Here is a 17,782-nt window from a genome sequence, read left to right on the forward strand (position 1 = left end):
GTAAAAATGCAAATGTGCCTTTTTCTAGTCTACGTGCAACGGAATTGAGAACAGTAATTTTTTTACGTGTCACAAGACATAACGTTTTGTGAAGAAAAAGAACATGTTACTTTTGGGTCGCTTCTCTGTATGACAGTCGAGTATTGTAGCGCAGCTGCTCTTTATGACGCAAACTTGTGATCACAGAAAAAAAAAAAAAAAAAAAAGTCAGGAAAACTCGCTGATACAGCAGCCATTGAAAGCAGCAGTTAAATACAGAATGATGTTCAACGCGGCTTTTATATCTCCATTTCACCTGCATCGCGTCATCATACGCGTGCGCGGACTTTTCTGCTGCAACGGAAACACGTACGTGACTAATAATATATCTGTGCGACGGAATTAGACACGCATAAATACTTTATTCGCGCTTGACAAATGAGCAGTTTAGAATAAGAAATGGCGATCATCTAACGCTAAGGAACAAGTTAAATAAAAAAATGAAAAGTTGCATATCAGGTGCTCTATTCTTCAACTAATTGGGTGCCAGTTACCACACACATGGTTCATATACGCGCAGTGTTAAGATAAATAGAAGCATTTACCTAAGAATTAGGCTTTACACATGTTCTTGCGATTTTCAACAGTAATGCTGTGTAATAAACATGCATGAAATCCAGCATTTGGTTGCTTTCGTACAGCAACACATCGTGTACGATTGCTGTCATGCCATTAGAAAATGTGTTTTTACTGGTTTAATATATTTCGAGCATGCCAAAGAAGAGTAGAGGGGAAAAAAGTCATGTATTTATAAATATAACAATTTAAAAGACTTCTTAGCAGTAGAATGTAAAAGTGAGACAAATGAGATGCGAAAGGCTGGGAGGTTAACCGGAAGACAACATCCAATTTGCTTCTGTACACTGGAGAAGGGGTGACACAGAAATTAAATGTAAAAGTACATGCTCAGTGAGAGAGAGAAACACGTCGCATGCACACACATAAAAAAAGACGCAAGCTTAAACTCAGCCGACAGTCAGAGCAAAATTTTTTGGCCAAAATTATTTAAAAAATAAGGACCTGTTGCATATTTAAACATAAGTGGCATTTATCTAAGTAAAAAATGCAGACAACGCAAGTTAGAATTCAAACTCCTCGAGACTATGTGTTTCTGTTTGACACATTTTAAACGTGGATGATCAATATATGCGATTCATGACAAAATTTATGACTTAATACATTAGGAAGCATGTACACACAATGCTTGTTTGTATATTTCCTTGTGCATATGTCCCAAATAAACACAAAGTGCAGCAAAACAATACATCCACTTATACTCTTGTCACATGGGCACGCTCAAGTGTGCTTTGAGTCAGTGCACATCGAGCTCGGTGTTAACCGAATGCTGCTGAATGTCACTTTCACGCATGCTTGGTTTTGACCTTCTTCGGCTCACGATGATGGGTGGCAAAAGGAACAAAAACAGAGGACAAAAGAATTAAAACAGAACCGGAATTCGGTCTGCCTCTGTCCTTGTGGTTTGCGCTGCCTGTGATCACAAACCAGCACCAACTCGTCCGATTTTATGTCCCTATGCTCGTACATGTATGCTTCATGTTTTAATTACACTCAAAAAGTTTGAGGTAGATCGACTGCAATGAGGATCAAAACTACCCGTAGTAGCCAAATCTCAGTAGTCCTCTCCACTTTTCCAGTAGTAGCCGGGTTCGAGGCAACATAAAGGAGAACGCCGATGACAAAGCCATTGTGCGTTTATCTAGTGAATTTTGGGCAGGAGCTGGGCAGTACATCTCCTGAACCACCATACTTTTATTGTAGAATCCTCTTATTTTCACCTCCCTCCCTTTTCATCTCGAGGGCGAAGCAGGTTTGTCATGATACAGACGAAGTGTGCTTCTTACGACACTTGCCTTTCAGCCCGCTAAGGACTATACTACCACCATGGTTTGCAACAGTGGTGGTGTAGTTAAACTTTTGGTGAAATCAGTCTATTGTGACATGTATAATACATTTTTCTGGTGATAATGTTGCTGAAGCTCATTCCCACGATGAGCATGTTCAGTGCTTGCATAATACTTTTTTCTTCTACATTTTATTTATGCAGTCCTGTAAAAAATATATTCCGAGGGATTTACTGTATAGACATACACAAAGCCATTTTGCCATTTCGCGGTCAACTGTGCTCAAGCAATCGTCTGTAGTTGACTGTATACATTAATGGCTTGAGATTTCTATGCAGAGCTTTCAATGCGAACTTTAACCTGTACTTCAAATTCATCCTCATGATTGCCTTTAGCTGCAGAGGCTTTAATATATTGATACTGGTCAGTGCTGGCAAACCTATGGTTCAAATTTTTTAAAGTAACATTTTAATTAGGCAGTCTCCAAGCACATTGCCAACATTGCCAGACTAACAAAATTTTCAGATTTGTTTGTTAACTGGGTGTTCGAACAAAGTTTAAATTATGATGGGTTTACTACAGTTGTAAAGAAAATCAATGCATGTGGTAATAACTTGCTCCACAGTGGTGACTTGTGGCGATTTCTCAGGATACAGTTAAAATAGGTATGAAATTCCTACATCCTAAGCAAATGGAATTTTATGTCAAGGTACAGTAGCTCAAGCATTCAAGATGGAAGCAATACTGGTTCTTCCAATGAGCATTCAAAAATTACGTGTTGCTCATAGCTCTGAAAATCTCAGATAAAGTGCTGTCGTATTACCCAGTATCACAAACAAGGTGTAAAGTCAAATAGACGCCTGCGGCACAAATGTCATGTGACATAGGAGCAAAGAAGGACAAAAGATGCTTTAAAATAAAATTGCGACAGCGGTGATGGTGTCCCAAAAGTGAATACTGACCTCCGCCATCTTACCACATGTACAAAGAAGTGTTAGCATGCTGTGGACAATATAGGAAGTGCTTTCTTCCCACTTAGTACTGGTTTTTCGGCTCAAACTTGAAGGTCCTGGAAAAATCTTATGAGATATCATAATATCAGTACTCAGCCCCAAAATAACATTTTAGCCAAAAACAACAAGCTTTTCCTTTAAATTATCCTAGCATTTACACCCAATGAGCAAGAATGCGAACTGTGAGAGGACTGACTGGTGCTGCTCTCTTTCAGAGGTGAAGTAGGAACAAGTGCTCACTTCACCTCTGCTGGTTAGAAGCTGATGGGGCTGACACTTTAGAAATCGATTTTAAAACCTCCTTGAAAGTAATGACACGTGTCTCCACGTATCAATAGGTGTCTGAAGAAATCTGATATGCGTGTTTTGGCAAAAGAAGGTTGTGAAACCCGAGATGTGCTTGGATCACAGGAAGACAGACAAACCTTTATAACACACAACTTTATTCACATTTCCAAAATACATAACTTAAGTAGCATTTTTTAAAAACTATTTTTTATTGACATACATGTTACTTAGTCAACCACATTGTACTGTTTTTCAATGCGAGGTTGAATGCAAAAAAACATAATGTTCACACACATACAGAACTCGTGTAGAGTTACACGATGTGTGCGCTTTGTTCATGGGTACACAGTGGAGCTGCCATCAACAGTGCCGTAGAAAACCTCGCACAGTCATTCTGGTCATATCAAACAAAAGCAAACCATGAAGCATGGTGCCTTGCAATCATGAGCAAGTGAGTACCCAACGTATAATGCTACAGGCATGCTTGACAACATTGTGCGTCACAACGAACATGTGTGACTTGCGCAGAAAACTGGTGAAGTATGGTATGTATAATGCACGCTCCTCAGCTACAATCCTGCAGTGAAAATTGAAAAAGTACTGTGCTGGCACTAAGAAAACAGCGAAACCAGCAACCTGCAAGTACGCTACGCACACTTCCTTGAATTTTAGTTGCAATGTGTTCTTTGTATAATGCTCAAGTGCTGCTATGACAAGGGGTCGTATTATGCAACAATTCTTTTCATTTCCCATTCTTCTTGCTCTTACGTCATTGGCTGAATGATGCCATGCCTGTGTTATTGCCAGTAGCGGACACCATCTCTGCATTAAGTGATGAGAAATGTATAGAATCGAAGAAGAAGAATCCTCACACAATATGGCCCCAGATGTCTTTTATTTCTGGCGAGAAAGCTGTAAGCATACAGCTTTCTCACCAGGAAGGCCTTCAACGTGACTTTTGAATGTGTCACCAATGAACTTGAATTGAATCAAGAATAGGGTGGGCCCAGTGAGGAAGGCTGGAAGCTTCAAGATCACAGGAGGAGGAAAAATGGAGGCAGGAGTTAAAGCCATAGGACAACACAACATCATTGCTTTCATTTTCTAAACCACCACCGCAAAACCACTCGCAGTTATACTTCAGTGCACTGCAGGAGATGTGTGGCTTCGCACCGACATTCAGTGTTACCATCTGACAGGGTTCTCCTGCCGTACAGCAAAGTTTTGGTCTTATCTTGCAGTTTCTTTTTTTTCCTGTTACAGTTAAACCTCGATGTAACAAACTTCAACATAACGAAATTCTCGATATAACGAAGAATTGAACTTTTTATAACTTCTTGTCCATAGAATACCATGTATTTGAACCTAAATATACAAAGTATCGTTATACACGATTTCAAAATATAGAAGTTTCACTGCCGCTGTGAAGTAAAACGAGACAATAAATGGAAACTACCGTGGACACAGATGGTCAAATGGTTGAATTACAAGCAGCTGCTTGCGGACACACCTTTCAAATTGTGCGCTGCACGACCAAAAGTGACAGCCAAAGCAGAGCAGCGTCATGTTCCATAAAAAGTCCAAGTGTGGTAGATTCTGTTACGCCCTACGTATGCTGTATACTTTGGGGGCGAGCTGTCTTCTTGTCTGTGTTTCTTTGTGTGTCCTTTTAGTGGCAATTATGGCTCACCGCAAGGACGAACTAGGCCAAGAACAAGTTCGTCTGACCACATAGAATGTTGAAGCCATTTGAGTCTGTAACAGAAGCCACATGCCTAACTGTTGTGTTGCCTAAGTGCATTCCCAGTCGCAAACAAACGTACAGTGGTGCTGTATGTGCCCTTTCCCGAGGTGCACAGATGACCCATTGAGAGAAATGCTATGTGCTGCCCTGCAGTTCCAGCAACTTGCCAGAAACCTTAAATGTATAAGTGGGCGACAACCAAAGAATGCAGTGGCGAATAGAGCACTGTTCAATACCAATGAAATTTGTGTGAATGTGCCAGCCAATTATGTTCGCTCATTTATGTGATTTTGTGGCGGAGGTGAACTTCTTTCAGCATCTGCTGGGAACTACATTCTGGAGTGCAGTGGCGTGGAGGGCAGTTGCGGTGGTTTTGAGGGCAACACTCGCATTGAATTCTTAGGTTGTCACCGAGTGGAGTGCGCAACTTAACATTTGCACAGTGGGAATAACTGTGAGTAGCATGGAGCTCTTACAACAGGTGTCACTTCACTCAGATAACACAATGTAGTAAAGAGCCAAGGTTTCGTATAGGGCCTCTGGAGGCAATACAAAGTGCCCCTCCTTCATCTGACAATGGTGATGATTGATGACGGTTGATGTGACAAACGCATAATCGATGTTGGCGTGTGTACGCTTCTCGTTGTGTCACGCTAAGATTAGGCTTTTCTCTACCAGCCTGTGATACACGCCCTGCATCTGCATGAGCTGCGTGTGCGTTCCCTGCTCCATGATTGCACCATGGTCCATGACTGCGATGCGGTCCGCCACCTTGATGGCAGTCAGCCGATGGCTCACAAAGATGCAGGCACGATCCCCCAGGTTCTCCTTCACTGCTTCCAAGATAGCCTGGAATGAATCAAATCATGGGGCTTAACATCCAAAAGCAGCACACAGGCTATGAAAGACGTAGCAGTGGAGGGCTCTGAATTATCACGAAGATGTTCCGTGTAGTGAAACTAATACAAGGATGCAGAGGAAGAACAGGACATACACAAAGCGCCAACTTTCAACAAAGTTGTGCATGCGTCCCGTTCTTCCTCTGCATGCACATAATAGTTGCGCTACACTGAACACTTTCACAATGACTTACCAACAAATCCAAATCACAACCCTGTCCAGCTCTGGATTAATTTTGATTACCTGGTGTTCTATAGCATGCACCTAAGTTGAAGTATGCAACCATTTTTGCATTCTGCACCGATCAGAATATGGCTACTGTTGCTGGGGGTCGAACCTGCTTCCTCATGCTGAGCACCAGAATGCCACAGTCACCAGAATGCCACAGTCAGAGCTGTGAGGAATGCCAGAATTAATTGAAACTACATGAACCACAAGAGAATAGCAGTGTTTCAATTAATGGTGGATGTTAATCATAATTTTTGATGAAGTGTGTTTCGTGTGCCATTTCATGAATGCAGGCAAGCGTTTAGGTCCATATTATGTCCCACCTTGTCCGGCCCGTAAAGGTGAAATGATGCCAACCTTTTTATTTTTTCATACACTGCCTCATTATAGAGGACGAAATGTCGAACGTAAAGAAATAAATACTATGGCACCCACAGGAACTGAACCCAGAGCATTCACACTGAAAGCCAGCGCCTTGATAACTTGCCAATCAAGGAAATGGTATTGCATTTTATTCTTACTGACCTGTGACTGCTGTCATCAAGGAAAGCACCTCAACCTCACTGAGATGACATATATTAACTATGTTCTGAGCCAACTATCCTGTCAAAGTGCACTCATTATACTCACAATCACATCTATACTGTCTTTTCTTTTGTACTCCATAAGGTGGACCTTTGCAAAAGTGTGAGTGACCATTAAAATAAACATATATAGGAAGAAACTTGGCTCATATCTGCTTAACACTTATCCCCAGAAAAATAATTTCAGCTAATGATTATTTATCATCAACATTGCCAAACTGCAATGAGAGGTCAATGCGGTCTATGTCAAAGCATCTTTGTAAAATTCAGAAACATTACCTGACCAAAATTAACAAGCAAATCACCGGAAGTACGCTGAAAATAAAAAAAGGCTAACGAGATCCATTCAGATATTACTAATACCTTTGAGCTACCAATTAAAAGATAAAAGGGAAAGTACACAAAGCAGAGGTGAACACAATAGACAGCAGATTGCAGAACAGCAGAAGCAGTGTGCAATGGTGGCCCGATATCAGTTGGCTGACATGCCAGGGTCGTGTTTAAACATATGTGATCATAAGGCTGGGAAGCAGTAGAGGCCTTTCAAACAAAACATTTCCGACTGTCATCACGATCACACACTGTCACGCAACGAGGGCTGCATGCGTGGGAAATTCCACTTGGCACCCCGTGATAAGAAGCTGCTGCTGCTACATGGCTAGTGAAGTGCTTTACAAATGCACTTTGAGCTGGCTGCAAAAGTTCAAAGCAGTTTGTTGAGAACAAAAGAGCAAACGAAAGTCTAAGCTGTGTTCTCCAAGGGGTGGGAGAGGACAAATATTTATTTACAGCAACAGGAAGAGAGCTTAGCCTAAAGCTGACTCTAGCCAGCTACTTTGCACTAGGAGAAGGAAATTAAATTAAATGGTGGAGTTTAGCATCCTGAAACTGCACAGTGGGTTATGAGTGGGCTATTAGTAATGCAGTAGTGGAGGGCTCTGCAATATATTTGACGACCACCTCCATTGAGATGCAGTTGCTGTGGCTGGAAATTAAACCCCTATCCTCGTATTCGGCAGCCCAACGCCATAACCACCAAGCCACCACGGTGGCTGGGAGAAGGGAAGAAGAAATTTAATTAATTAATCTAATTCGGGGGTGTTACAGGCCAAAACCATGATATGATTATGAGGCACGTTGTAGAGGGGGACCCCGGTTTCATCATGACCACCTGGAGTTCTTTACCAGCGCACATAAATCTAAGTACACAAGCATTTTCGCATTTCACTCTCCAATGAAGTGCAGCCGCCGCAGCCGGGATTGAATCTGCGACCTTGAGCTCAGCAGCGCAACACCATAGGCACTAAGCCACCGTGGCAGGTGGAAGAAGCAAAAAAGAAAGGTACTTGTGGTTATGCGACAATGAGAACAAGAATTGTAATTTTTATTGTCACAAGTTGAATAAATTGGGCAATGAGTTTATCCACAGCTTTGAATCCAGGCCTGTGGCTCGTAAAACCAAAATAAGGCACAGACAGCCTGCAACAATCGTTCACGCTCCTTGCCAAGGGTCAAATAAGAGTCCTTTAGAGAGAAGTCCACTTGGCAGAGGCAACATCAGGGGACGCGTGCGAGTTGCGCATCCCCACAAACCAACTCTAGAGAAAACGATGCTGAGCACACTTTCTGCTCTTTCACTGCAGGCGTGCGCCATTTTACAGCATTTGATTCCTTGCGTTGCTACTGCCTAGCACAGCTGTAGATATTATCGTGAACTTTTTTTCTTTTCAGTGTGCTTGCTTGAATGTCTAAAGACATGTCTAAATTGAAAGAAGACATAAAGGGTAAATTCGCACGTCTAAGAGAAGAATATAAACAGGAATTGAAAGCTTTCCGTGAGGCTATGGAAAGAGACTTATCGAATGAACTAAGGGAAATGAAAATTTAACAAGAAAACGTTGCTCAAAGTCTCGAGTACGCATACACAACGAGTGAAGAACTAAGATAAAGGTAACGACCGAGCAGAAGGAAAAGAGTTAATTAGTCCCAGACAGTCAGGAACTACAGGCAAAATGTGTCAGTCTTGAACACAAGACAGGAGAACTAGAAAGATGGCTTGTGCAGCCAGAGCAGAATTCTAGTAAAAGAATTTGGAAATACAGGGAGTTAGTAATCATGACAATCAATACAGTCTCGACATTGTTTCTCGAATCAGCCTGGCTGTGAAAGAGGAAATATCATCAAATGACATTGATGCATGCCATCGTCTACCAACCAGACATTCAGATAAGAGCAGCATTGTCATTCAGTTTAAATCCTGAACTAAGAGGGATGCCACATTGAAAAAGGCTAAAGCCATGAGGATTACTAACAAAGGTATTGGGCTAGAAAACTCAGAACCAGTATACATTAACGAGTACTTGTGCCCCGCACTGAAGTGACTTCTTGGAATGGCTGTCGTATAAAAAGCGTCAGCATAACTGGAAGTCAATTGGGTCTTATGGCGGCAAGGTTTTTACAAGGCAGCCCGAAGACTCATCGGCTATGAGGATTGAACAAGAAGAGGATCTCTCTAAAATATACTAAGGATACCAATTGCTGTCAGAAGTGTGCTTAGACAAATAATCCAATATGGAATAGGCTGAATTTGCGCCGCCTTGCTATGTTCACCTCCAAAATGTGTTTTATACATCTATTTTAGATCTCAATGCTCGTTCAGTGGCCAACAAAAAAGGCCAGATTAGTCTCTTTTTTTTAATAAATTTGCTTTCAGATTTATTGCTATATCGATTTCTGAAAGTTGGTATTGTTCCACAAAAATCGTCAAAGTAAGCGTGAAGGTGGCATCGCAATATACGTTACTGAGTGCCGAAAATATGAAGTTGTAACAGATTCCCGCATCACAGCCAATGACTATGAAATATTAACCTTGAGAGACAAAAATGAACTATCCATTATGTTCCACCCACCGACCAGAAGTGTACCTCGACTCTTAGATTTCCTAGATGGTCAATTTGACTTCGTAAACACAAATAATTATAGCTTTATCTGTGGAGGTTTTTTAAACTTAAATGCTTTAGGAAATCGCAATAATGTCTTCGACCTCAATAGCAGAATTTTCTCATCTGGTTTCTTTAGTGTTACTGCCAAGCCAACCCACGTTACAATAACTACCTCCACTGCTCCTGACCTTTTCATTACTAATGTTGACAATAGCATCAGTAGTGCAGGTACGATATCAGCGACCATTGCCCCATGTAGTTAATATAACCAACTCTAGAGGAAAGCATGCTCAGACGAAGAGATGAGGTTCAGACGAGAAGCGCAGCCAATGCGATCCTGAGCCTCCCTCAGTAAGGTGGCGCCATCTAGTTCAGGCATCTGCAAACACATCCTTTCACGCACTGCAAATTTTACATCAAAATTTTATAAATAGCCAGCAGATCTTTCTGAAAAATATATGGAATGAAATTTACACTTTGTCCTTACATATGTGCTACGTGTAAATGCTTGTTCTTGCATCATATTTTTACTATATTTAGCAGTTACAAAAATGAGAGGTAAACATGATGGTGGCGTTGCGGTTACCACATTTTTTGCCCAGCTTTTCTTCTAGAGTTAATTTACTAACTCTATGCATTGTTCTGTGATATATTCAAGCAACAGCAACACAAATAATACAGAACAAGCTTGTTACACCTTTGATCAACTTTCTGAGAAAGCATTGGAACTGTTAAAAGATGCAATTTGTGCATATGATTGGACTGATGTGCTCAACAAGGTGAACATATATGATGCTTACCCTGTGTTTATACAGGCATTTGTATGTCTATATCAAGCATTCTCCTTTGCAAACTAGCATACATTCCAAAAAGATCAAGAAGTCTTGGGTCACAAATGAACATATAAAGTTGATAAAATATAAGAACCACCTCTTTCACTCTTTCCTAAGTACACGATTGGAACCTAAACTAAAGGAGTTCAAAAATGTCAGGAACAAGCTCAATTCTATACTCCGGCAATCAAAAAGTCTTTATTATGAGCATATCTTTTCAGAGATAAGCACTAAACGCCCTGATGTTGTACAGAAAGTAATTAATGATATATTAGTTCACACAAGAAGATATGATGCCTCAGTTTCAATGAAAATTATGCACCATACATAAACCGGAGCACAACTTCCTGACTTTTTTTTAATACGCACTTAGTTAATGCAGATGTGTCTGAGAAAATTGACGTTCTGGTGCCGAAAACCTTACTTTATCGCTTTAGTCAGAGCATTTTTCTTAAGCTGACCGAATAGATGGAAGTATTCAGCACCTTCATAAACTTAAATCATGAACTTAAAGAACAGTAAATCGCTTGACATAGATCATTTGCAAATAAGGCCGATAAAATATGTTATAAATTGCATAGCACCGGTGCTGGCACATCTGTTCAATTTAGCTATTGAACCAGGTATGTTTCCTGATGGAATGAAAAGTGCTAGTCTCTCCATGGTTTACAAGGGTGGGGACAAAAGCATAGCTCCAAATTATCATCCAATTTCTCTGCTACCAGTGTTTTTCAAAAGGATTAGAAAAAACAATGAGGTCACCAAACAAATGCTCTAAACACTTCACAGTACAGCTTCAGAAGGAGAAAGTCCAAAGACACAGTATTACTAGATTTAAAAAAGAAAATATTAACTAACAATGAGAAAAACTTTTTATGTTAGGACTCTTCATATATTAAAAAATTTTTTTTTTCACATTTCAGATCAATACTGCAGTTCGTCACTAACTAGAAATGCCGTGGCATGTACCCACAGCAATTTCTTTTGTCATTTTGGACGCATACTTTGTGGGGACACTCGACTCTCTCACATCCTTTTGTTGTTTTTCCCGCATGGCTCTCGTGTTTCTGGTAATTCGGCTTCCCCACATCACAGGTGCGGTGACGGTGGTTGCGCAATGGTACGAGAGATGGCGCATGATACGCTGCTAACACAACCTGATGACACGGACACTCGATAGCACAAGGAAGTAGCCTCCTCCTCTTGGGTAGCGGGAACACAACATGTGTGGACGGACCGCTCGTGCGCTCAGTGGCGCGCTTTGCAGGATCATTTCGAAAACACCTTACCATCTCGTATGGGCTAGTTAGCTGGGCTATCTCATAGGTGTAAAATGCCCTTTGGTTTGTTTCCACTTCTGTGATGTCATTTCCTTTGTCCCAAGACCACACTTGAGACCCCACAGCATTAATGTCTATCTGACTCCACTAAAAGTTTCTTTTTATTTATTCAGCATGCAAAATATAGTGCTGCCATCTATGACCAAAGTGCCAAACAGATAGGGCGAGCTGCAATATTTTGTAACAATTAAAAAGGCACACTCATAACAGTGAAAGTGCTCTAATCCAAGACAGGAATCGCAATGTGCTCCTTCAAAACAGGACGGGGCTTTAACTTCTTGGCTGCTGGGCGTTTCAGGCATTTCCATCCGCTGTATGACAACGGTTCTTCCAAAAGTGACACAAATTCAATTTTTGCCTTGGTAACACATTAGCAGGCTTTGAATTCATATTTTATTCATTTGTGATATGCTGCTGAACCTTTTAGAAAGTTTTTAATCTGGAAATTTAAACCAAAATTAAGACATGCTAATAAATGATTTCAATTATGATAATTATGTTTCACAGGCACCACGGCCTCTTCGCAGCTGTCATTGTCACTTGAATATGCCTTGTAATCAACACCTAGATTCCCTGAATCTGAGTTCATAAGAAGTTCTTGAATTTCTGCATTGTTAAAAAAGAAACCACAGGCTTCTTGTGCCACCTCAGCACATTGAAAAACAAGAGTGGTGAGCAACATTGACAAATAAGTTTTGATGCCGCCACCTGTCCTACAAAAACCAAACCTGCCATACCATTTTAGAACTTGTGCTTGGATGGCAGCAATCAGTCTACGGATGTTTCATATTTGGGAATTATCTCGGGGAAGGCAAGCAGTGTGCAGAAAGTGTAATGCGGCTTTACTCAAGCTTGGCCAGAGGTGTGCATCGATTCCCAGACATGTATGCTTAAGCACGGCACTTAAAGGGTTAAAGAGGATACATTAGTTGATATCAAAAATGCTCACCTGTTCAGCATCAGCATCCAAGGCGGACGTAGCATCATCCAAGACCAGAATGGGGGGCTTGCGCACAAGTGCCCGTGCAAGCGCAACTCGCTGTTTCTGTCCTTCTGACAGCTGCGTCATGGCCGAGTTACACAGGGGTGTGTCGTAGCCCTGCAAAAGCACAAGTTCTAACGTGTACACCCTGTTAACATTTCTTATAGCTTTAATGTGATTCAAGTCATGGACAAATGCTTAGGCAGCAAACTTGTGGTGCAGTTAATGTTCTCTCTTGAGACTGACAGAAGAAGTCAGCGCTACAAGAATACTTTAGTCGTCTTAGGTACACTCAGTTCATTATTTTTCTTCTCTCACTATGCTGGCTTGCCCACTACACAAATTTTGTGTAGATTGAACATGTAACGGTTAGGAGCAATCCAGATATCACCCACGATGACAAGTGTAATTACGGTGCTTAGCCCAGCTAAAAATCTTGCTGTACTCAATCTTTGACTCAATGTAGTCACTAATAAGATATGGACAAATCAGTACTACAGGAGACCGACACAAACAATAGGGTTTCTAGAAAGCCATCTTGGGGCCGAAGTCAAGCGATGGTAGCCAAGTTAGCCTTCCTCTGAACGTACACTTAGCTTAATATACTTCTTGTAAGAAACTGTCTGGCTGAATACGTATTTCCTTTGTACACATGAAAATTCTAACACACAGGTGTGCGTGTTTCATACTTGCCTGGGACCAGCCACTGTGACATTCGACTAAAAACCTAACCTCACGATCAGTAGTAGACGACTTTAGTTAGAATTGCACTGTTCCAAAGAAGCACCTTTTCTCTTCCGTCTGTCTCTGTACAAAAATTATCCCATACAACCTTAAACTCCATGATGACTCTCCATAATTATCACGCTACAAACAAAACACTAACAAAATGAAACAATAGTAGACCACCTGTGATGTATGATTGTGGCATAACTGGGCACTAAAAGTGCTATAGCCCAAAAACTAAACGCTCGCAAATGAATGACTTGTGAATGAATGAATGAATGAATGAATGAATGAATGAATGAATGAATGAATGAATGTGCCCTTGTGGTTTGCTTTCTCGAGCTTTGTTCATAACAAGACAGTACCCTGCTGTACAGGGCAGTAGTCATCATTCTCGAGGCCTTGCAAAGCAGCTGTTAATCACAAACAAGTGTTGAAGCGCTGCACTTATCCGACTCCACTCACAGAGAAATGCTCTCTTGTGGTACTTACAACACCAAAGCTGTTTCACGTGAGCTGATGCCAGTGCTAGGGTGTACTCACCAAGGGGAGTTGGCTGACAAAATCGTGCAAGCGTGCCATGCGGGCTGCCTCTTCAAGCTCCTCCTGGCTGGGCACACCAGAAGAGGGGTCAAGGCCATACACCACATTTTCCCCGAGGGTGCGGTCCATTAAGGACAGCCGCGGCTCGCAGGCCACTATGCACTGCCGCAGGTATCCTACGTTGATTGCACGAACATCCACACCATCCAAGTACTGCACGCAAAGCCACAAGAGAGCCAGGGATCAAGAACCACAGATCGTCAAGTTTGACATGATAATGCAGCTCTCAGAAATGTGAACATTGTTTAACTGCGTGAACAAACGGACCACAGAGACAGCATGGGACAAGGACGAGCGCAGCCGTTTGTTTGCGCGTCCGTTTGTTCGCGCAGTTAGACGATGTTCACTAATAAGTACCAACTCGCCCAACAACAAGTTCTTTTAATCTCATAAATGCACTGGACTCCTTCCAATATGAACACATATGGACTTTGGAAATCTGTTTGTCTTATCAAGAGTCAAGTTCAGTTTAAGAAGTTCAGTGAATCTGTGAGAACTAAACAAAGGTGCCAAGCCCTTCACTTAGCACAGAAAAAGCTGTGAACATAGTTTACCTTAAAAGATGCTCACTTTTATTTGAAAGGCAGTTTATCATCTATATTACAATTTCCTCCCTTCCCTTAACATTTGCCGGAGTCGGCTAAGGTGGGATCCCCCTCACACTGAAAAAGCACACGAGCCTGCCGTGTCCTTTTAATTTCAAAACTAATAGCTCTATCTTTAATGTTGCCAAGAATATACTGCATAAGACTTGCAAAAGACAGTGGACCAACAAGTTAAAAAATTAGCACCTACAAATTCTGCTTCATCACAACTAGTATAACCCTTTGGCAGAGAATGTATTATCCTGGGATTCATATGAAGTAAGCATTGAGAACAATGAAACTCTGCAACATAGTCTTGGTTCGCTGGAGAAAAGTTAACAGTATGCTTAGACTTTGCATACATGGAGCGATAAAAAAAAAGAGAGAGAGAGAGAAAAACCTCCAGTGACATCAGCGCTTTTAATGTCACGAACTAACTGAAGACTGCTGCAAAATCCAGTGTATGTTTTCTCAATGGCCCGGCACCATCTGCACATTTTTCGTTTCAAGTGAAGCTGAGATGAAATGACATTCCTCGCATTCCAGATGTGGCTTATGTAACAAATGTCTCAATGCCAACAAGAAAAAAAAAGATAACTTTACTGTAGTCCCAAAGAAGGTGATCAGTGAGACAGCGATTTTATTGTACTTTGGTCTGTTACTAACTTGCTAGGATTTTTTTTTTTGTCTGCACAGGTTTCTGGATGGAATATTATACTTAAATAAATGCATGCAGGCCTTCTTTGGAACGAAAGTGCATAAGTGCCCCATGAAACTTAGTGTACATAATTATTTGCGTGTAGTCCGTAGGCTCGTCTGTCCATAGCCCAGTGCCTGTAAGTACTTTCCAATCAGCATTGCTACTAGTTGCATGTCCATGCGCCTGTGAGTGAGCACGGCACACTTCATTTTGTACTCTGATTTGTGTAACACCTTCTGCGTGGCTGTTATGCTACTGAGACCAAAATTGCTTTCCTTGGTCATACTACTGAACATTATGCCAAGTGTCTCATCACGAGTCGCCATTCTTACTTTGCCTGCCAGAAGGCAGCTGGCACTATTGTCCATAACCAACAAACAAAAGAAAAGCGAACTCAAGTTATGGCGTCTAACATTTCGAAGCAACTCATGTACTGTTAGAAAAACCACAGTTGGGGAGTTCCAGATTGTATTTCTACCATATGAGGTTCTTTAATTTGCACCAAACTCTCAGTACGTGAGCATGTTTACATTCTGCCACCACCAGAATGTGGTCGCTACACCACAGCCGCTAAGCCACCGCAGCGGCTAAGCAAACAAACATGTAATAAGCAGCTGCAATGAGCAGAGAGGCTCACCACTTGCCCACACTGGGGGTCGTAGAAACGCAGAAGAATGTCGACCACGGTCGACTTGCCACAGCCACTGGCGCCTACGAGTGCCACCATCTCGCCGGGGCTTAGCTCAAGGTCAAGTCCCTGGAGCACTGTGACTTGTGGTCGGCTTGGGTAGGCAAAGGTGACCCCTTTGAGGGACAGTCGGCTGCTCATCTCCTGCTTATAGTCACACAAGAAGAGGGCGGGCTAACTTTTACATAATTCAGCAAGTGAGTAAAGGCTGTTGCGTTTCGATTCACACACTCCTTGATATAGAAAACTTAATCATTGTGTCACACCTCAAAGTGCCATTATTTGTTAAGTTTCCGTACCACACTCTGCTTTAGAGTAGTTCTGAGCACTGACAAATTCCTAAATGTTTTCCCACTAGAGCTTACGTGAAACCTACTTGTTTTAAGGATGGCACATGCATAATTATCTTCGTTTAAGTTACATACTTATTTGCAAGTTGATTACAAGTTACTAAAAGAGGGTCCTGGCATAGTCCTTGACTTTGGGATACTTGTCTGTATGTGCTTGCTTTTGTATTCCTCACTTTTTGAAATAAACAAACTAGATAACAAGTTAATGCCTGACATACTACATGTATTTCTATTAGCCTATTCAGACATTTATTGCATGCAAGCTTAAAATACCATATTTACTCATATAAAGCCCACACCTCTTTTAAACTTTTCTGGGTTCACTGTGTTTTCGGAAATATTACTTACGTGAGGCGGGCTTATATCTACTCACTGATACCTTGAACAGCACTCGGACTGTTAAGCAAAATAATCCACTGGCAGCCAGCTACGAACACATTTACAGTCGCTGATCGAAGTTTCGGACATGGAGAGTGCCGCAAAAATGGACAAATAATTGGGCTTTATGAAAAAGTGAATTGCAATGGTAAAATAATTTTCGTTGTTTTTTAGAGCGCCAGCACATCAGGAAATTCATTTACACATTTTTTTCTTGGTGTTGTGCTGCATTAAATTAAAGTTTACTATAGATTTCCTGATGACCGAGGCCACAAGTGCATTTTGCGTTCACCCGTGCAGCCCGATGTGCATTGTGAATATTTAAAACTTTTTACTTTGAAGTACCGATGCCTCACAATCTTAATTCTCGCCATTTGTCAGTTTAGGCTGTGCTGCGCAAAATTAGTTTGGAACTTTATTGGCCTTTTGGCCGCACGCGAGCTTAGTGAAGCTATTTTTCCAAATTTTCTCACTTCACCAGGTGGAACGGTGGAAAGCCTGGACATGCACTTTCGTAGGCAACCGTATGTACAATTTACGATGCTGCTCTGCTTTGTTGTGTTGTTCTAACATAAATAAAGAAGCCATTCAACCACAAGAGCTTCGTGTTCCACGTAAATTGTGTGTCTTCGATTCCACAGGTGTGGTGGCTACACAGCTTGGGCATTGAAGGCGAGCACGCGCATTTGTAGTTGTCATTTTGCCGTCCTCTCACTGGCGCAGACTTTTTCTTTCGGGGTATATTTTCTTTCCATGTGCTTCTCAGCCCTGGTTGTGGCTGGTACATGACTCTGCGTGCTTTGCATCGATGGCGAATGCCAATACAGTGTGGTGTGTTTACACTCGCTGCCAACGCCGGCCGTACACATGTACCGGACACCACCACCGGTTCTCGTCGTACCAAGCTTTGTGAAATAGACCAAGACTGAAGACTGGGCTAGTTGCTAAAACGTTGAGATCAGAGAAGTGCCGTAAAAGAAAAAAAAATAATAATGAGA

The 17,782-nt window shown here is 41.6% G+C and overlaps 1 protein-coding gene across 6 annotated transcripts in view; it reads right to left on the reverse strand.

The window, feature by feature from the left end:
* Window positions 1–3,340: 3,340 nt before the first annotated feature.
* LOC119445916 (ATP-dependent translocase ABCB1) overlaps window positions 3,341–17,782 on the reverse strand; it is a 164,557-nt gene continuing 150,115 nt past the window's right edge. For 4 of the 6 annotated variants that reach the window (XM_037710217.2, XM_049663728.1, XM_049663726.1 and 1 more), the window contains exons 24-27: window positions 16,006–16,230; window positions 14,025–14,237; window positions 12,723–12,872; window positions 3,341–5,795 (exon numbers count right to left, since the gene is read on the reverse strand). In XM_037710217.2, the coding sequence (XP_037566145.1) occupies window positions 5,595–5,795; window positions 12,723–12,872; window positions 14,025–14,237; window positions 16,006–16,230 (789 nt within the window). In that variant the 3' untranslated portion in view covers window positions 3,341–5,594. The remainder of the gene's footprint in view (window positions 5,796–12,722; window positions 12,873–14,024; window positions 14,238–16,005; window positions 16,231–17,782) is intronic. The other 2 variants (XM_037710218.2, XM_049663725.1) reach the window with 2 other exon arrangements.

Source organism: Dermacentor silvarum, chromosome 3 (genome assembly GCF_013339745.2).
Source record: "Dermacentor silvarum isolate Dsil-2018 chromosome 3, BIME_Dsil_1.4, whole genome shotgun sequence".
In the NCBI taxonomy this organism is placed as follows: Eukaryota; Metazoa; Arthropoda; class Arachnida; order Ixodida; family Ixodidae; genus Dermacentor; species Dermacentor silvarum.